Consider the following 22516-nt stretch of genomic DNA (forward strand, 5'->3'; position numbering starts at 1 on the left):
TGTGTAGCTGATCTCTCTGCAGGTTGATTTGTTTTAGCTGAACTCTCTACATAGTGATTTGCTTGTAGCTGAACTCCTTACATTGTGTCTAGTTTCTAGCTGATCTCTCTACAGGGTGATTTGTTTGTAGCTGATCTCTCTACAAGTTGATTTGTGTGTAGCTGATCTCTCTGCAGGTTGATTTGTTTTAGCTGAACTCTCTACAGGGTGATTGCTTGTAGCTGAACTCCTTACATTGTGTCTAGTTTCTAGCTGATGTCTCTACAGGGTGACTTTTTTATAGCTGATCTCTCTACAAGTTGATTTGTGTGTAGCTGATCTCTCTGCAGGTTGATTTGTTTGTAGCCGATCTCTCTACAGGGTAATTTGTTTGTAGCTGAACTCACTATAAGGTGATTTGTTTGTAGCTGATCTCTCTGCAGGTTGATTTGTTTTAGCTGAACTCTCTACAGGGTGATTGCTTGTAGCTGAACTCCTTACATTGTGTCTAGTTTCTAGTTGATGTCTCTACAGGGTGATTTTTTGTAGCTGAACTCTCTACAGGGTGATTTGTTTCTAGCTTATCTCTCTACAGGTAGATTTGTGTTGATTTGTTCATTGCTGATCGCTCTAAAGGTTGATTTGTTGTAGCTGAACACTGCAAAGTGTTTTATTTGTAGCTGATCTCTCTACAGGGTAATTTGTATGTAGCTGAACTCTCTCCACAGTGACTTGTGTGTAGCTGAATTCTGTGTAGCTGAATTCTCTAGAGAGTGACTTAATTGTAGCTGAATTCTCTACAGGGTGCATGACTTGTTTATAGCTGAACTTTCTTCAGTGTGACTTGTAATGTTCTGAATCTCTATAGTGATATATTTGCTTAACTCTCCACATGGTGACTTGCTTCTTGCTGAACTGTCTATAAGATATTAACTGTTTGCAGCTGAACTCCCTACAGAATAACTTGTGATGTAATAAAATTCTGTAATGGAGTAAATAAATTAGCGGAATGCTGTATTAGGGTGACTGTTCTATTAGAGTATCTCGATCTCGCATTTGCTACACGTAGTTGGCTTTAGAATCATAACTCAGTGGTTTGTAATCCAATTCTTCTGTACTACTGCAAGGACTTTCTATGAAGATTATTCCAGCTATACACCGATTTTCAGCTCATTGCTCTAAGCGGTTTGCCTAGTAGGCGTGAAAACTAATACTTTTTTAATCGTAAAAATCGATCGCGTAATTGTGACACAGGTTGGGTTTTGTGTCATATCTCCATGGTCTTTATCTCGATTCCTTTCAAACCACCAAAAGGCACTCTTACGATGGTTACTCCATCTACATAGCAATTTTCAACTCATTCCATGAAGCGGTTTACCCTGTAGGTAGGGTTACCACAAAGTTTCAAATTAATTTGCTAACTGTTGTTATGCGTTGAACTAACTCTCACTTGAATACAGCTGCAGTGGCGGTAAATTCTATTAATTCCTTGGGGTGGAAATCGATCGAAATGTCTGCAAATTACAAGATTACGAGCTGCAACTCCCAGAAAAAATGATCTATTATCGCAATACTGCACTTCAACCTTCCTCTGTGAGCAAACCTTCACCAAAAAGTATTAGTGGTTTGATTGGTGAAGCATGATTGCTGCAGTTGCATCATTGAGACAGGATTTTGGGGTCCAAAAACAGGTTTTCGTCCACAAAGACCAAAAAAATGATAGCCAAAACTTCCTCACACCATAGTAGTAATCACTCATCAACAAAGAAGTCACATACCAAGTATGGTTAAATTCTGAAGATGCTAACCATCTGGGTGGACCCAGTGTTGGGCAAAAATCACCCAAAATGGCACCCTTTTATCGTCACTTGCTCTCTCAACTACTCAAAACCAGAATACTTGGAGTATAACAGTGTTAAGGTCTAGAATAAACAATTAAATAGTACTAGCAACAAGGATTTGTTGTTAGAAACTGTAAAAATAAACTAATAGGCGTCTATCCTAATGACTACAGGCTCACGTGATTGAGTATGGCTATTGCTACTAATAGCACTATAGACCAAAATCATGTCGTTGTATGTATGCTTATTACTTTTAAAGGTGTTTAAACCACTACAACAGACATCAAGTGTGATATCGAGTGTTAAATCACTATAAGAACGAAAATCACGTGAGCATGGATTTATTAGGATAGACGCCTATTAGTTTATTTTTACAGTTTTCTAACAACAAATCCTTGTCGCTAGTTATACATTCTAGATGTTAACACTGTTATACGCCAATAATTCTGGTTTTGAGTAGTTGAGAGAGCAAGTAATGGTAAAAGGGTGCCATTTGGGTGATTTTTTCCCTACACTAGGCCCACCCAGATGGTTAGCATCTTCAGAATTTAACCATACTTGGTACGTGACTTCTTTGTTGATGGGTGACTACTACTGTGGTGTGAGGAAGTTTTGGTAATCATTCGTTTGGTCTTTGTGGACGAAAACCCGTTTTTGGACCCTAAAATCCTGTCTCAATGATGCAGTTACGGCAATCATGCTTCACCAATCAAACTACCAATACTTTTTGGTGAAGGTTTGCTCACAGAGGAAAGTTGAAGTGCAGTATTGTGATAAAAGATCATCATTTCTGGGGGTTACAGTTCGTAATCTCGTGATTTGCAGACATTTTGATCGTTTTCCACCTCAAGGAATTGATAGAATTTATTGCCGCTGCAGCTGTATTCAAGTGAGAGTTAGTCCAACATGTAACAACAATTAGCAGATTATTTTGAAGATGTTCATTTTTTACGTTGGAAACCCTACTGTAGGCGTGACAACATATCGATCTTGTTTTACGCGAATAATCAGTCATAACTCCTGAACCATTCATCGGATTTGTACCAAATTTGATGCTAGAATTTGCCGTTGGACTCCCTTTCTGTGTGCCAAATTTCATGGTGATCGGACTACGCGTTTGCTTGTTATAGCAATTTTTGCATGTGTGCGAAAAGACAAAGAAGAAAAAAAACGAAAAAGAAAAAACGAAACTTTGGCAGCTCGTATCTCGGAAATGGCTGGAGCGATTTCCTTCAAATTTAGAATGTTGACTCCCCTGGCTGGCGGGAAACTGTGTAGCAAATTTGGTTCTAATCGGATAAGTGATCACTGAGATACAAAGGTGTGAAAATGAGGTTTTTGTTCTTCCTGTCAATATACTCACGGGTGTGGCGCGCCGGCTTCTTGGGCCGCACGACACACTACCGTGTGTCTTGATTTTCAGCTTGTTGCTCTAAGCGGTTTGCCTGGTAGACACGAAAACTAATAGTTTTTTTATTCATAAAAATCGATCGTGTAATTTTGACACAGGTTGGGTTTTGTGTCATATCTCCATGGTCTTTATCCCGATTCCTTTAAAACCACAAAAAGGCACTCATTGTTTATTTTTTTCTGGATTATTTGGGTGATGCCGAGAATTTTAAGGAGGCCGACATTTTAGTTACTCCTATTCATATTAAACCGGAATGGTATTTTTTATTTATGTATGCCATTTTGCGATCTATTCCGAATAAATTAGGGGGGGTTGTTGCTCTTGCAGCTAGTATTGTTGTTTGATTTATTTTACCATTTTTATATAGAGGGCGGATGTTCAGTTTGGGGATGTATCCGATAAGTAAATTGGCTTTTTGGTTTATGGTGGGGGATATTGTTTTATTAACTCTAATTGGTGGCCGACCAGTGGAAGAGCCGTATGTAGTTATTGGGCAATTTGCGACCGCCTTTTATTTTATTTATTTTTTAGTTTTGTTTCCTTTATTAAAATATATTGAGGATAGGATGATTTTTAATCACAATTAATATATTAATTGTTTTTGCTAATTGAAAATGTTAAAAATTGTTTTATTATTACCTTGAATTAGTTGTATTAGTATGAGTATTATTCCCTTTCGGAACACAAGAGAAGTGTTCCGAATGGGATTAATATGGGGGTTTATAATATTATTTGTTGTAATATTATTAGGTGGAATAGTGGGGCCAGACTTGGTTATTGGGTGAGAAATAAGTGTAGGACCAGAGTTGGGGAAAATTGGACCCACTCCTACGATGGTTGCTCCATCTACATATCAATTTTCAACTGATTCCTCCAAGGGGTTTACCCTGTAGGCGTGACAGACCTTCGACCTTATTTTACGCAAATAATCGGTAATAACTCCGTGAATGTTCATCAGATTCCTACCAAAGTTGGTACGGAGATCCGCCTTAATGAGCCCTTTATGTATGCCAAATTTCAGCCCAATCCGAGCATGCAGTCGTGTTTTATGGCGAATTTTGCGAAGTGTGCGAAATGAAGATGAAGAAGAAGAAAAAAAGTGAAGAATTAAAACGAAATTTTGTTCACTCGTATCTCGGAAATGGCTGGAGCGATTTTCTTCAAATTTGGTATGTAGACTCCCCTAACTGGGCGGCACGTCTCTAGCAAATTTGGTTCCAATCGGATAAGGGATCACAGAGCTACATAGGTGTGAAAATTGCATTTTCTTTCTTCCTGTTAATATACTCACAGTGTGGCGCGCCGGCTTCTTGGGCCGCACGACACACTATCGTGTGTCTTGATATAGATTAAGGAAATCATCAGTTTTATTGATGAAAAACACAGTAACAGTATAATTATATCCTCGGACACATGCTACCACAAATAGGGCAATATAAGCTCCACAAGTGGGCATGGCAAGGGTAACAAAAAACAAAAAAAACAGCATTATATATATATACTCAATTAAAAAAGAAAAATTAATTATATTGTACAAATACAACGTTCAAGTCTCCACACACCATTCTTGACAGTCCTTCACCATAAGTATCCTCCTAGAGGAAGAGATTGATATCGCTGCCGCTGAATCAAAGATCCTTTTACTTCTAGATTTAGTCATCTTAAACTCATTTTGAATGAAATTCACACAGTTTTATTAGCAAAACTCGATTGTGCGCTTTTAACATAGTTCGCGTTTTGTTATAATTCCATGACTGTTAATGCGATTTCTTTCAAACCACAAAAGGTTTGCACTATGATAGTTACTCCATATACAGACCGGTTTTAAAATAATTCTGTCAAGCGGTTCACCCTGGAGGCGTGACAACAAATCGCCCTTGGATTTTTGAAACATCGCGCATAGCTCCCTTGTTCTTTGTCTGATCTATACCAATATTGGACTGTAAATGTGCAATACTACGTTCCTACTGCCCTCCAAATTTTAAATAAGTCGACCAAAACACGCGAAAGTTATCACAATTTTTCTAAAGTGTGCAATACGAAGAAGAAAAAGATTACGAAGAAAATAAGACGGAACTTTGAATGCGCGTATCTCAGTGATGGATGATCGTATTCATCTCAACTTTGGAATGGAAGGTGCCCTACGCCGAGGGAGTTTCCACAGCAACACTGGTTAATTTCCGTCCTGCCATTATCGAGTTACGGATGCGTGAAAATGGCATTTTCTTGGTTCCTGTAAAATACACACTTGTCTGTCGCGCGCCCGCACTACCTGTACTTGGCCGCACGACGCACTATCGTGTGTCTTGATCCCTAAGCAAGGGCGGATTTAGGGGGGTGCTTCGCACCCCTCCTCCAAAATTTTACCATGTGCAAGCTAGGAAGCTTCTAGAAGTTTCAGTATAGAATTATTTGCATCTTATACGTATGCATGGGCAATGAAAAGATGGAAAGAGAAGGGAGAATGGCTAATCTTTTCTTAGAATTACTAAGAGGGGTTCAAATTATACTTTTGGTGTGAGACTTAACCTAAAAGCTGCTAAAAATCGAAATACTCTAATAGAACAGTCAACCACTCTAATAGAGCATCCATCATAATTTTTTTCAAGAAGTTGCCAGTGTGTTTTCTTGACCTGTGCACTGCTATCTTACCATTGTTCCAAACATCCTGCCATATACTAATCACTTTCTGAGAGCAACTTCTGTCAAATGGTTTAATGTTATAGTAGGCATCACTTGTTGCTACAAACCTGATGCTTGGGTTGACATGCTTAAGTAAAACAGTTAACATCTGAGAACTGTTTGTTTTTGCTTTATCAGTACCAAAGTTCCATGCTGCATTTATCTGAATTTAGCATCAATTGAAGCTAATAAAATTTAATGTCATACAGGGTTTGCACTCCCAAACCCCTTGAAGCTCAAATTTATAAGCTCAAATGATACTGCAGCATTTATGCTGTCACACTATAAGGGGTTAGTTGTGGCCAAAAACTAGTTTTATATGTAAGTGACCTTGTACTCTGGTTATAAAAAATTAACATGGTGATGGGGCCATAGTTCTAAAATGTCAGATTTAAATAGCAACAGAACAGTCTGTGGCTATACTACAAAGTTGAAGTTATTTTGTGCTAATTTTTAATCTCTACAATGACTTTAAGATCCAATCTTGCATACTGTCTTTGACAATCCATTATTATGTATTTCCTTATAATCCAATAGCATTAAAAGTATAGCTATCTTGTTCTGTTTTTTCTAAAATTGCTTACCATTGCACTCATCCATCTTGTACCCACAGTCTTTCAGTACAATAGAGTATTTGATTAAAAATAGCTTCCAGATTCAATCTTGTGATAGCTATGTTCCAAAAATTTCCAGAGGAAGCATCACTCCAGACCCCGGCCCCCTATCTGGAAAGTTCTATGTATGTGTACTCTACACACTGCATGGTGTGTGTATAGTGCCTTCTCAAGCCCTATCTTCATTGTTACTGTTTGGACGTCATAGTTTGAACCATGAGACTGTAAAGCACACTAGCCATACCTTAAGTCAGGCAATACACTAACCAATCTTGTATATTGATGAATTTACAATATAAATTTTATTAATTCATGCATTGATGTAATCAATTAGCAAAAAAACCAAAATGCTAAAATTGTTAAATTTAATGTACCGTTAAATTAATGTATTTCAAACATAAAATTAATGAATCATGTATAGCAGATATTCATATCCTTCCCCTTTCTGTTCTTTATGTAAAGAATAGATATTTAGTTACTGGCTGTGCCCTTATATGACAGCTAGTATATTACAGCTGTTCTGGAATAATCGTGTCATTTCATCATTATTACACTTATATGACTCACAATCACTTAAACAAAGTGGCATCATTTTTCAGTCAAAATATAACCAAATTTAATACTGAATAGACTAAATTTGCAAAATTATTCTGTGGGGGCATGCCCCCAGACCCCCTAGATAGAGCAGGCTCTGCATGCCAAATGTGCTTTGCACACTATAGCTATATAGCTAGTTGTATTAACCAGTTGTCGCTTTTCTTAGCCAACCAACCATTCATGTTAGTACCCCCCCCCTTTGAAATCCTAGATCCGCCCCTGCTAAGGGTATAGAGTGGAGTGAAGGTTAATGTCTACTAGTATATCTGCAGGTGTAGGCACCTCTTACTTGATGTTAGATTCCGTAAAGATGATTTTCGTTGCATAAGATGTCTATTGGATGATTTTTAAAAGTCGCATTTTAAGTGGCGTATGCCATTTTAGGGACGATCCCAACTTAACAGTATTGCGATGCTGTTTGATATTTTCAACTACGTGCAATAATATACGTATTAGTGACTATTGTCCCATTGAGGTTTCAAACTCTTGTTATGCAACTTTTAATTTAATATTCTGTTTGTTTTAACACTTTCCTTTGAGCTCATATATACTACTGTGATTTAACCATTACTTATTCTATGCTCTTATCATACTTACAGTTTTTGAAATGTGTTAAATATCATGGAAAGAGGGATAGCTTAACCACAAATGTGAGGAAATATAAGAATACACACTATATATTAATTGTGGGTTATGACTTGCATATTATATTCCTACCCAGAGTAAATTTAATACAATGCGAACAAGTAGTGATGCCAATACATTAAGCAATAAGAAAAACTCAATGGCAACTTCAACACTTGAAAGTAAGTTGTTAAACTATGCTACAAAATCTTTCATTGGTAAATGCATAGTTACAATATGTGACCCAGTCTGAGAAAACTGGTCTTATCGCCCATGTCAGTAGATTCGATTTTTCACCCAGGACACACAGCTACATGAATAAACTATCTAATTCCACATTTAAAATCAGCTAGACTTGAGTGGTCTGGTTTTGCTGGCTGCTTTTCCCGAGCCCAGTGGCAATCCGTACGTGTGGTGTGGGGCCTTAATGGAGCTCTGGTCAGCCTGGGAATGACTGTATGTGGCTGTAAAGCTCTGTGGTGTTGAATAACTACCTCTGCTGTGAATTTCCTTTCATTTTAGCCAGTTTTGATACCTCAATGGCCCAAAACTTGGCCTAATTCATCCCTTGGCCTTCCTTTTCAATTTTTGAACATCATCTTTCCTGCCTTCCAGGGCCCCCGCTTCCCATCCAATTTGCAGCTCGCCTGATACAGTCAACTGACCTCGGTTTAAAAACTATCTAAAATGACGGGAAACTTAGTTGTTGGCTACTTGCACAGTGGATGCTCTGGAAGGAAAGGAATTGGTGTAAAACGTGTGAAAATTTGGTACACATAGCCTCAACCATTGGTGAGCTACAACACACTAAATATGACTTAAACCGGCATTTCTCGATACTTTTAAATAGGCGATAAGCCCGGTTTTGTCAGACTGGGTCACATATGTTGTCATGTCTTTAGTACATAATGTACTTCGTTACTATGTAATAAACATTTTTAGTGGCACAGCACCCTCAAATACAGTAGTGCTGCATGATTTGTATGTTACTAGTTCTCTTGTATCTTTCATATTCATTTCCATGTTATTTGTGACCAGATGGTGGAAAATCACTTAGGCATATCGGCACTTTCACGAATCAAAATCAAGACACCACATGGTAATGTGGCGTGCGGCCCAAGAAACTGCCACATCACACTGTGGGTATATTCCATAGCCTAGAAATGATCGATGCTTCACAGTTTGTGTTGAACAAATCATGGTGGAGGAATCATAGAGTCAGTATAACTGACAAGCTACAATACTAATATTGAATTGACCATCACTTGAGAAATGTAGAAGACACTCATATTAATTCTGCTTTTCAAGTTTCTGAACAGGATCCCACTCAGTACTTGCCATTGCCACCACTCTTAACAACTACCAGGGCATATCATAATCAAAAGCTTTATGCAACTTTATGCAAAAACAAATCAATACCACTATTCATTTCTGTCAAACACAACCATAGATTGAAAAAATTATGTTAATTCGGATTGTTGTTTGCTTTGAACCCCTTGTACTGTGTACTAGGTTATAGTGGGAATGATCTCACTCCTGGTTGTTCAAGATATATAGTGCTGATCACTTGTCATTACTTTTTCGGTATGTGTGGTGCTTTTTAATTGGAAATCAGAAAACAGAAGTTACTTTGGTGCGCTATTACTACAGTTCCTCAAAGTAAACAATCATTACTTTTAGGCTTGTGCCAACTATGTCAGCATAATTTTGAGCATAATGGGCTAGCAATATTATGAAACATTATGCCAGCATAACAGGACGATTTTCAATATTTTTAATTAAACGGACAATGCGTGCACCAAAAATACAGCAAAACAAATACAATACACCTTAATACTGCATTTAATATCAAAAAATAGTGCATTGTTATTGTTTCTTGGCTGATTATTCACACTTTGTGGAAATAAGATCGGGATATTTTAATAGAGCAGTCACTTACTCTAGTACAGCTGTCAGGAAAGGCTGATATACTCTAATAAAACAGTCAACTCTAGAGCATAATCTTGACTTTGAAAGTATAATTTTGAGCATAATAGACTAGATATTTGAGCACTGCTCTAAAGCATAATAGGCTATTTTGAAAGCATAATTGTCTAGAGCCTAACTAATTTCATGTTGTACCATTACCATGATTCATGATAGTTTCGTAACAACAACATTGCTGCTCTGGTATGAACTTAATATGCTGTGGTTGAAACATATACAGTAGAGTTTCCAAATGGAAATGTTAATGTGAATAGATTGGGTTCTATTTAATACATTTTTATACTATGCGGTAGCTTAAGAAGGATGCAGGCGGTGGATGACAAACTAATAATCACCAAATAGGGGCCTAAATCGCAATGAGTTGAAATCTTGTACAAGATTTTTAGGAGTAGTGGACCCCCTGGTAACTCATTACTTATTAAGACACTCGTGCGGCTCATATACTCTGTGTATGCTCAGAAGAACACGTGATGCCAAACTGTTATAATTTTTTGTTGATAAACGCTACAATGCGCTATATATCGCCAAGAGAACTGTTGTTTTCCTTAGCAAATTGCTGCAATGCCAGTTGCAATCATGTTCTATCGACTTTGCTTTCAGTTGACTGTTGAAAAACAGTTGGCAATCACGAAAAGTAGAATCAGCTGGTGAAGGAAATGTTTGTAGTAAGAAAGAAAGACAATTTGGACAAGGTCTGTACATCAGTGTGTTAATATTATAAAATAATGGCATAATGGTAATCTAATCCAAAACAGCAAAGCTGTAAAAAAAAGTGTGCGGCCCTCAGAAAGGCTATGGTGAAAAAAGATGTGAAATCCAAGGTGGCGGCCAAGAAATGGCTGTGATGGTAGGTAAATGGTAAAAAATTTAATAACGACAATTCAGGTGAATTTTTGTGCCGCTTCATAAAATGTACCTAAATTGTCATTATTAAAATTTTTACCATTAACCTACCATCACAGCCATTTCTTGGCTGCCACCTTGGATTTCACATCTTTTTTCACCATAGCCTTTCTGAGGGCCGCACACTTTTTTTACAGCTTGGCTGTTTTGGATTAGATTTCATTTCTTTTTATATTTGTATACCCCAAAGCCGGCCTATGGCCAGTTTTGGGACTTTTTAACCTATGTTTTTTTTCTTTACCACAGGAAGAAGAAAAGATGAAGTAGATGTACTTTAAATATTTTATCAGTAAATGTACAAATTATATATATAATACATATGTGACCGGATTTGCGAAAAGGGGTCTTCCACACACATCCAATTTGCCAACTTTGACAATTGATAACTTCAGATTGGAAAGAGCTATATTGCCTTGAAATTTGGGCAGTGGTGAGCACCACTATAGCTGAATACATGGTGAAATTTTCAGGTTAATATGTTACTTGAACACTGAGTTATGGTCTCCAACGTTTACGGAATTGGATGTGTGTGGAAGACCCCTTTTCGCAAATCCGGTCACATATATTGATTACAGAAATCTCCATGGTGATTTCTTTGTAACTGAACACTCTACAAGGTGACTTCTTCTAATTGCTCTCTCTACAGGGTGAATAGTTTGTAGCTGAACGATCTACAAGGTAACTTCTTCTAGCTGATCTCTCTACAGGGTGATGTGTTTGTAGCTGAATTCTGTATAGGTGATTTGTTTGCAGCTGAGTTCTTTACAGAATGGTTTCTTTGTAGCTGAACTCTCTAAAAGGTAACTTCTTCTAGCTGATCTTTCTACAGGGCAATTTGTTTCTGGCAGAATTTTCTACAGGGTGATTTCTTTGCAGCTGAACTCTCTACATGGTGGTTTCTTTGTAGCTGAACTCTCTACAAGGTAATTCCTTCTAGCTGATCTCTCTACAGGGAGATTTGTTTGTAGCTGAACTATCTACAAGGTAACTTCTTATAGCTGAACTTTCTCCAAGGTAACTTCTTCTAACTGATCTTTCTACAGGGTGATTTGTTTGTAGCTGAACTATCTACAAGGTAATTTCTTCTAGCTGATCTCTCTACAGGGTGATTTGTTTGTAGCTGAATTCTGTACAGGTGATTTGTTTGCAGCTGAGCTCTTTACCAAATGGTTTCTTTGTAACTGAACTTTCTCCAAGGTAACTTCTTCTAACTGATCTTTCTACAGGATGATTTGTTTGTAGCTGAACTATCTACAAGGTAATTTCTTCTAGCTGATCTCTCTACAGGGTGATTTGTTTGTAACTGAATTCTGTACAGGTGATTTGTTTGCAGCTGAGCTCTTTACAGAATGGTTTCTTTGTAGCTGAACTCTCTACAGGGTGATTTGTTTGTAGCTGAAATCCCTACAAGGTAACTTCTTCTAGCTGATCTTTCTACAGGGCGATTTGTTTGTAGCTGAGTTCTCTACAGGGTGTTTGTTTGCAGCTGAATTCTCTACATGGTGGTTTCTTTATAGCTGAACTCTCTACAAGGTGATTTGTTTGTAGCTGAACTCTCTACAAGGCGATACTTCTAGGTGATCTCTCTACAGGATTCCTTGTTTCTAACTGAACTCTCAACACGGTGATCTGTTCATAGCTGAACTTTCTACTGGGTGATTTGTTTGCAGCTGAACTCTCTAAATGGTGGTTTCTTTGTAGCTGAACTTTCTACAAGGTAATTTCTTCTAGCTGAACTCTCTACAGGGTGACTTGTTTCTAGCTGATCTCTCTACAGGGTGATCTGTTCATAGCTGAAATTTCTACAGGGTGATTTGTTTGCAGCTGAACTCTCTACATGGTAGTTTCTTTGTAGCTGAACTCTCTACAATGTGACTTCTAGCTGAACTCTCTACAAGGTGACTTGTTTCTAGTTGATCTCTCTATAGGGTGACTTGTTTCTAGCTGAACTCTCTACAGGTGATTTGTTTGTAGCTGAACTCTCTACATGGTGGTTTCGTTGTAGCTGAACTCTCTACAAGGTAACTTCTTCTAGCTGATCTTTTTACACTGCATATTTGTTTGTAGCTGAGTTCTCTACAGGGTGATTTGTTTGCAGCTGAACTCTCTACATGGGAGTTTCATTGTAGCTGAACTCTCTACAATGTGACTTCTTCTAGCTGAACTCTCTGCAGGGTGACTTGTTTCTAGCTGAACTCTCTACAGGTGATTTGTTTGCAGCTGAACTCTCTACATGGTGGTTTCTTTGTAGCTGAACTCTCTACAAGGTAACTTTTTCTAGCTGATCTTTCTACAGGGTGATTTGTTTGTAGCTGAATTCTCTACAGGGTGATTTATTTGCAGCTGAACTCTCTACAAGGTGACTTCTTCTAGCTGAACTCTCTGCAGAGTGATTCACTTTTTTTTGCAGCTGAACTCTCTACATGGTGGTTTCTTTGTAACTGAACTCTCTACAGGGTGATTTGTTTGTAACTGAACTCTCTACAGGGTGATCTGTTCGTAGCTGAACTCCCTATAAGGTAACTTCTTCTAGCTAATCTTTCTACAGGGCGATTTGTTTGTAGCTGAGTTCTCTACAGGGTGATTTGTTTGCAGCTGAACTCTCTACATGGTAGTTTCTTTGTAGCTGAACTCTCTACAAGGTGACTTGTATCTAGCTGATCTCTCTACAGGGTAACTTGTTTCTAGCTGAACTCTCTACAGGTGATTTGTTTGCAGCTGAACTCTCTACATGATAGTTTCTTTGTAGCTGAACTCTCCACAAGGTAACTTCTTCTAGCTGATCTCTCTACAGGGTGATTTGTTTGCAGCTAAACTCTCTACATGGTAGTTTCTTTGTAGCTGAACTCTCTACAATGTGACTTCTTCTAGCTGAACTCTCTACAAGGTGACTTGTATCTAGCTGATCTCTCTACAGGGTAACTTGTTTCTAGCTGAACTCTCTACAGGTGATTTGTTTGCAGCTGAACTCTCTACATGATAGTTTCTTTGTAGCTGAACTCTCCACAAGGTAACTTCTTCTAGCTGATCTCTCTACAGGGTGATTTGTTTGCAGCTGAACTCTCTACATGGTAGTTTCTTTGTAGCTGAACTCTCTACAATGTGACTTCTTCTAGCTGAACTCTCTACAAGGTGACTTGTATCTAGCTGATCTCTCTACAGGGTAACTTGTTTCTAGCTGAACTCTCTACAGGTGATTTGTTTGCAGCTGAACTCTCTACATGATAGTTTCTTTGTAGCTGAACTCTTCACAAGGTAACTTCTTCTAGCTGATCTCTCTACAGGGTGATTTGTTTGCAGCTGAACTCTCTACATGGTAGTTTCTTTGTAGCTGAACTCTCTACAATGTGACTTCTTCTAGCTGAACTCTCTACAAGGTGACTTGTATCTAGCTGATCTCTCTACAGGGTAACTTGTTTCTAGCTGAACTCTCTACAGGTGATTTGTTTGCAGCTGAACTCTCTACATGGTTTATTTCTTTGTAACTGAACTCCTTGCAAGGTGACTTCTTCTAGCTGATCTCTCTACAGGGAGATTTGCTTGTAGCTTAACTCCCTACAGGTGATTTGTTTGTAGCTGAACTCTCTACATGATGGTTTCTTTGTAGCTGAACTCTCTACAAGGTGATTTCTTCTATAGCTGATCTTTCTACAGGGTGATTTGTTTGTAGTTGAACTCTCTACATAATAGTTTCTTTGTAGCTGAACTCTCTACAAGGTGATTTCTTCTATAGCTGATCTTTCTACAGAGTGATTTGTTTGTACCTGAACTATCTACATGATGGTTTCTTTGTAGCTGAACTCTCTACAAGGTAACTTCTTCTAGCTGATCTCTCTACAGAACAATTTGTTTGTACCTGAACTCTCACATGATTGTTTCTTTGAAGCTGAACTCTCTACAAGGTGATTTCTTCTAGCTGATCTTTCTACAGGGTGATTTGTTTGTACCTGAACTATCTACATGATGGTTTCTTTGTAGCTGAACTCTCTACAAGGTAACTTCTTCTAGCTGATCTCTCTACAGAACAATTTGTTTGTACCTGAACTCTCACATGATTGTTTCTTTGAAGCTGAACTCTCTACAAGGTGATTTCTTCTAGCTGATCTTTCTACAGGGTGATTTGTTTGTAGCAGAACTCTCTACAAGGAAACTTCTTCTAGCTGATCTCTCTACAGGGAGATTTGTTTGTAGCTGAACTCTCTAAACGTGATTTGTTTGTGGCTGAATTCTCTACATGATGGTTTCTTTGTAACTGAACTCTCTACAAGGTAACTTCTTCTAGCTGATCTCTTTACAGGGTGAATTGTTTGTAGCTGAACGATCTACAAGGTAACTTCTTCTAACTGATCTCTCTACAGGGTGATTTGTTTGTAGCTGAACTCTCTACAAGGAAACCTCTTTTAACTGAGCTCTGTACATGGTGAATTTTTTGTAGCTGAACTATCTACAAGGTAACTTCTTCTAGCTGATCTTTCAACAGGGTGATTTGTTTGTAACTGAACTCTCTACAAGAAAACTTCTTCTAACTGATGTCTGAACAGGGTGAATTGTTTGTAGCTGAACTCTCTACAGGGTGATTTGTTTGTAGCTGATCTCTAGAGATACAGGTTACTTATTTCTAACTGATCTCTTGAATTCTGTTCAGGGTGACTGCTCTATTAGGATGACTGCTCTATTAGAGTATCTCGATCTCGCACTTGCTACACCAAGTTGGATTTCGTGTTATAACTCCGTGGCTTTAAGTCTGATTCTTCTACACCATTGAAGAGCCTTTCTAAGATGATAACTCCATCTGTACAGCGATTTTCAAAGCATTACCCCAAGCGGTTTATCTCGTAGGCGTGGCAAACAGTCGTTTTTTATTAGCTAATCTCGATTGCATAATTGTTACACACTGTTGATTTTTTCGCTGTACCCTGTCACTCTACAGGCCATATTTCAGTATTGGAACAGCCTATTTGCATTCTGTTAGTAACATATTAGAATATACGCATGCGCATATGTAACACGTGACACAATTGTTGTATTCGAAGTATTTCGTGTAGCGTCTATCACATGGTGTCAGAATGGACAAGTTAACGCCACCTGATCCGCTAGACTTGGATGGCAGTAACGTTTCTGATGCTTGGAGGAAGTGGAAACAACGTTTCGAACTCTTCTCACTTGCCAGTGGCCTCAGCTCGAAAGACGAAGGAATCCAAGCTGCGACTCTACTACACGTGGTCGGACCCGATGCTCTAGAAGTCTACAATACGTTCTCGTGGGAAGATGGAAGTGACAAAAATAAAGCAGCAAAAATACTGGAGAAATTCGAAGCATATTGTGTGCCGCGGAGAAACATCACGTGGGAAAGACATATGTTCAATACGCGCGACCAACATGACGGAGAAACAATCGACCAGTATGTCACAGACCTCAAGACCAAAGCCCAAACATGCGAGTTTAAAGATCTTAAGGACAGCTTAATAAGAGACAGAATAGTGTGTGGCATACACTGTGACAAAACACGCAGCAGACTCCTCAGAGAACCTGATTTAACTTTGCAGAAGGCAGTTGACATATGTAGGGCAAATGAAACGACATCATCCCAAATGAAGCTGTTCACCGGTGACCAAACTAATGGTCTACCTGCCATTCATGGAATACGGTCTCAGAGCAAACAAGTTCAAAAGGTATCTTGTGACCGATGTGGAGGTTGGCACACCAAGCAACAAATCTGTCCTGCATTTGGAGCAGAATGTCGAAAATGTGGCCGAAGAAACCATTTTGCCAAAGTATGCCGCACAAGGGTAACTCAACCACTACACAACTACAGTATCCAAAGAGAGACACCTGACAGTGATGATCTGTTTATCGGCACACTCGGACAGGCTCACGGAGTAAAGGACTGGTCGGTTACTATCTTAATGAACCAACAGAAAACCACTTTCAAGATTGACACTGGCGCCCAATGCAATGTGATACCTCAGTGGCTATATTACCAAGTGTGCAAGGACCCACTCAAACCATCCTCGGCTAGCCTAGTAGCATTTGGTGGCCATAAGTTACACACTTGTGGCAAGGCTAAAATACCATGCCAATACAAAGACCTGAATTACCTTGTCGAATTTGAAGTCATGGACCACAACGTTCCAAACATTCTAGGACTCATTACATGCATTGAAATGAACCTTGTACAACGCATAGACACTGTTGGTAACAGTCGTGCTAATTTGTTTGAACAGTACTATGATGTGTTTGAGGGACTGGGGTGTGTCACAGATGTGCGTTACCACATAAGGATTGACCCAATAAAAACACCAGTAATCCATCCACCACGCCGTGTGCCCATTACACTCCGTCCAAAGATCCAAGAAGAGCTTGCACGTATGGAAAGCCTTGACGTAATAGAGAAGGTCACTGAACCTACAAGCTGGGTGAACAGCATGGTGACAATAATCAAAGCTAATGGCTCTTTACGTATCTGCATTGACCCTCGTAATCTTAATGAAGCCATTCAGCGGGAGTACTACCCCATGCAAACTATAGAAGAAGTAACTACGCGGATGCCAAATGCCACCTACTTCTCAGTTCTGGATGCCAGTTCAGGCTATTGGCAAATCAGCCTTGACCAAGAAAGTGCCAAGCTCTGCACATTCAACAGCCCATTTGGTCGCTACATGTTCAAACGCCTTCCATTTGGCTTATCATCTGCACAAGATGTATTCCAAAAAGTGATGACAGAAATGTTTGAAGACATTGATGGCGTGGAGGTTGTGGTTGACGACATTCTTGTATGGGGAGCAACTGAGGCTGAGCATGATGCTGGGCTGATTAAAGTCCTCGACAGAGCTCGCCTACGAAACCTGAAATTGAACAAAGCTAAGTGCCAATTCAAGAAACAAGAAATCACTTACCTGGGACATGTCCTGACTAAAGATGGATTGAAGCCAGACCCCAAGAAAACACAGGCGATTAATGATATGACACCTCCAACAAGCAAAGAGGCCCTACAACGTTTCCTTGGCATGATCACATACTTATCCAAATTCATTCCTAACCTCTTAGAGCACTGCTAGAAAAGGATGCAAAATGGCAGTGGCATCCGGAACACCTACAAAGCTTTTCGACATTAAAACGCCTAGCCAGCAGTGCTCCTGTTCTTGCATACTTCAATCCCAGGCAACCAGTCAAACTCTCAGTTGATGCCAGCTCCAAGGGTCTAGGTGCTGTCCTTCTCCAAAATGACCACCCTATAGCGTATGCTTCAAGAGCCCTTACAGACACTCAACAACGGTATGCTCAGATTGAGAAAGAGATGCTCGCTATAGTATTTGGCTGCACAAAATTCCATGACTACATCTATGGCATGCCTGATGTTGAGGTAGAAAGCGACCACAAACCACTTGAAGCAATCCTAAGAAAACCTCTCCACCAAGCCCCATTAAGGCTACAGAAGATGATAATGACTACACAAAAGTATTCACTCAACGTTACTTACCGACCAGGCAAGCAACTTGTATTAGCTGACACACTATCACAAGCTTTCCTACCAGAATGTGGAGAATCAATAGAAGAGAAATTTGACATCAACATTTTACAAACTTTGCCTATCTCCGAAACAAAGCTAGACCAACTAAGAGAGGAAACCAAAAAGGACCCACACTTGCAACAACTAGCATCAGTGATTGCCACAGGTTGGCCAGAGACAAAGCAAGAAGTGCCAGCAAACTGTTTACCCTACTGGAACTACCGTGATGAACTATCAATTTGCAATGACATCATATTCAAAGGTGAGAAAGTCATAATTCCCAATAATTTGAGGCATGAGATGCTGCACAATATTCACAGTTCACATCTAGGGATGGAGAAATGCAAAAGAAGAGCAAGGGATGTTATGTTCTGGCCTGGGATGGCCGCCCAGATTCAAGACATTGTTGCAAACTGCCATATCTGTAGTACGCACCAGCGAAACAATATGAAGGAACCAATGATATCGCATGAGATTCCAACCAGGCCATGGTCTCAGGTTGGTGCCGACCTGTTTGAAATCAACAACCAAAAGTATCTAGTTATGGTTGATTATTACTCGGGTTTCATTGAAGTGAATTTGCTCCAAAATGGAACCACCAGTAAGCACATTGTTACACATTGTAAATCACAGTTCTCCAGGCATGGAATCCCAGACAAATTGATAACAGACAACGGTCCACAATTTTCTAGTGCCGTTTTCAAGCAGTTCGCACAAGATTATGGATTCCAGCACCTAACATCAAGTCCACACTACCCACAGTCTAATGGCATGGCAGAGAAAGCTGTCCAAACAACTAAGAACCTTATTAAGAAAGCCATTCTAAGCAAAAGAGATCCATACTTAGCTCTACTTGAATATCGAAATACACCTATCTCCGATACATTAGGATCACCAGCACAGAGGCTCATGGGCCGAAGGACAAAGACTCTACTTCCAACCACTGCCAAACTCCTGCAACCTAAACTCATCAACCCACAGACTGTTCGTAAGGAACTCAGACAAAGGAAAACACGACAAAAAATTTACTATGACCGCCACACAGCCACTCTCAAACCATTAACAGTAGGAGACACAGTCATGATGAGAGCAAAAGGGAAATGGGAACCAGCAACAGTTATTGCCATTAGTGCAGATGGACCTCGCTCCTACATAGTCAATACTCCAAGTGGACAAAAGTACCGTCGGAACAGACGCCATCTAAAACCAGCACCTCGCAGTCTGGATGCATCTCACCACTACACAGCTAATCAGAGCTATGATAACTGGCTGGATGAGGACAGTATTGCTGATTACAATGACACTGCTGAGATGGAAATACCAGCAGAACAAGACAGTAACCCATCACCCCATTTACAACTTCGCAGATCACAGAGAACAATTCGGAAGCCATCAAGATACACCGACACAGATTATTGAACTCTAATATGCAAACACCATAATGCACAATTTGTTGTAACCGTATGAGTGCACACTCAAACAACAAGGGAGATGTAACATATTAGAATATACGCATGCGCATATGTAACACGTGACACAATTGTTGTATTCGAAGTATTTCGTGTAGCGTCTATCACAGTTACTTGCATCATAAAGCCAATTGAATTCTTACAAGATGCTCAAAAGTGCATTGCCTTAGCATAATGGTACAAAAAGTTATGAGTGATGAAAGTTTGAAAAAGTAGGCAAAAATCATGTGCCCACATGCCCTATTATCACAGGCCCAGTCACAATTAATGTTAATTAAGTATGAAATCATAGCTGTTTACAGCCTGCTTCTTCACACCTTCCAATAACCTCTTTCTCTCCTTCTGGGCTCCTGCCTCTCTCCCCTTTTGGAGCTCACCTGATACAGTCAACTACGGTTTAAAAACTATCTAAAATAGTGGGAAACTTAGTTGTTGTCTACTTGCACAGTGGATGCTCTGGAAGGTAAGAAATTGTTGTAAAATGTGTGAAAAGTTGGTACACATAGCTTCAAACATTGGCGAGCTACAACACACTAAATACTTAAAACCAACATTTCTCAATACTTTTAAATAGGCGATAAGACCAGTTTTCCCAGACTGGGTCACATATATAGGCTGGTTTATATAATCATAGTATAGAGCAGCCTTAAATGATATTGCCTTGCATGCAGTGAAGTTTTAACCTTATTTTGTGGATACAGCACACTTTTTCAGTAATAGCAGTATGTATTATTTCACTAGTATAGCTAACACTTGTGACTGATGTAAATTACATAATTATAATTATGATGTAGTAGTTGACAAATTGGACACTATCAAAGTGCGATCAACTACTGATGATGTGGTTGCCAATGATCATATGATGTCAACGCAACAGAATTATCCAATTAATAGCATTGCCACAAGTGAGCTTCCAGATTTACTTAGTAATTTCACATACCAGATATTTTTCTACACATTAATTTATCTAGCTGTCCATGAAGCATTTGGGATGACTTCACTATGCACAGATGATGAAGTTATTAACAACAAGTATGTGTTTTCACCAACTCATTTTACACCAGGGATCAGTGGAGAACAAATTGTTACAAGTGAGTTTGTAGATATCTAAAGTGACATGTTGTATTCCATCCTATCTACTATGTGCTTACAGCTACTGATGTTGATGAACGATTCAAGAATGATTCATCATCTCCTATAAATGAGGAAGAGAGTAGTTTGTAACTGCTATGTATCATAGTTTATAGACATACACACACAAACTAACAGTACCTATGCTACTGCTACATTATAGCTTGTTATTTTAGTCCATGCGCACAGTACTCTAGCTAGTTGTAGTTTGCACAAACAGAAATGCTCATATCTATAGCACATTGGTATGTTTAAATAAAGCACTTGGATTATATTTACTTCGTTACTAATAGTTATGCCTGTCGTCACAAGTGCAAGAGCAGTTATAATAATATTAATGTGTGCCCCTGACAATAGTAACACCCTAATTAACCCAAATGTGATCTACCAGGTGAATGCATAGCATTGAAGAGGCAAGTATACTTTACATATACGAATACAAACAAACATATACAAATTCCTATGTATATGTTTGCTTGCAAGGATAGTGATAACTTTTTCAGTACTGACAATTTCTAGACATTCTGCAATGAAGTATTTTTGAACATAATTAAGTAAATATCCAGGGATTAGTGGAAAGGTCAATCAGTCTTCCATCAGAGTTTAAAAGTACAGTGTATTTACACAGTGAAAAGTTACAGTCAATTTTGTAACTAGAGATGGACCAATTTTTCATGAAGTATTGTAGTCATAAATCAGAGACTGTATGGGGTATATGAAGCTAAAATTTTGCATGAGTGATAAGCACCACAGGTACTATAAACACACCAAGTTTTGTCAAAATCTGAGAGGTGACCCTAAATTCCTTGTTGATTTGACCATATTTATAATTTTTCATCCCATTAGGCTATTATTTATGGCCATGAAATCTTCAGTACCTCTTACCCATTCCATTGGCTGTATAATGCAAGTGATAGAATGCAAATATTCTGTTTCAGTATGCCTTGTTGTGTAATGGGATGTATAGTGTGTCTACATGCCATATTTTTGCAGGACTGGTCACAATTACCCTGTAGTATGCTTTTCTTAAGTGTCCAAAAACAAGTTCAATGAAATGCAAGTTGCTTTGTAGAAAAAATATTATTTTATTATTATTATTAACGCTTTACAGTGACCAGCACTGAAGGTCTGACAGCAACTTGTGCTGCAGCCTTATTAGGATTACCTAACCTAGTTACAAGGACTCAAACTTAACCAATAACTTATAGCAAATAAGGTGTAACAAGAAAAGGGGCCAAAGTAAGGAAAAAAAACCCAGGATTCGAACTGCAGGTCACCCAATTTCTAGTCGGGGCCACACTCAGTCTTCCTCCAGGAGGGATAGATTTTCTTCCTAAAGCCTGCAGTATTTATTATTAACACTTTACAGTGACCGGTCTGACAGCGACTTGTGCTGCAGTCTTAGGATTACCTAACCTAATTACAAGGACTCAATAACTTATAGCAAATAAGGTGTAACAAGAAAAGGGGCCAAAGTAAGGAAAAAATCCCTCCAACCCCAGAATTCGAACTGCAGGTCACCAATGTCTAGTCGGGGCCACACTCAGTCTTAGGGATGGATTTTCGAATAGAAGATATAGCTACAGACAGTTTTCTTACTGGCATCATAGGTATTGATAAGTTCAATACTAAAGAATGTCAACATTTCAACAATGTATAAAATAGTATGGTAGCTATAAAACATAGTAGACAGTTCTATGAAACTCAGAACTCACATAACTGTCTTAGTACAAATGCAGTCACTTCCTATGAAATTGTTAATACTGGGT

At 38.9% G+C, this 22516-nt stretch overlaps 1 protein-coding gene across 1 annotated transcript in view; it reads left to right on the forward strand.

Annotated features, from left to right (window-relative positions):
• LOC136253723 (adhesion G protein-coupled receptor L2-like) overlaps positions 1-21002 on the forward strand; it is a 65555-nt gene extending 44553 nt beyond the window's left edge. Inside the window, exons 26-30 of the mRNA XM_066046381.1 lie at positions 7724-7774; positions 7846-7930; positions 20411-20521; positions 20588-20707; positions 20770-21002. Of these exons, the coding sequence (XP_065902453.1) occupies positions 7724-7774; positions 7846-7930; positions 20411-20521; positions 20588-20707; positions 20770-20840 (438 nt within the window). The 3' untranslated portion in view covers positions 20841-21002. The remainder of the gene's footprint in view (positions 1-7723; positions 7775-7845; positions 7931-20410; positions 20522-20587; positions 20708-20769) is intronic.
• Positions 21003-22516: the final 1514 nt, after the last annotated feature.

The sequence above is a fragment of the Dysidea avara genome, chromosome 4 (assembly GCF_963678975.1).
Source record: "Dysidea avara chromosome 4, odDysAvar1.4, whole genome shotgun sequence".
NCBI classification, from domain to species: domain Eukaryota; kingdom Metazoa; phylum Porifera; class Demospongiae; order Dictyoceratida; family Dysideidae; genus Dysidea; species Dysidea avara.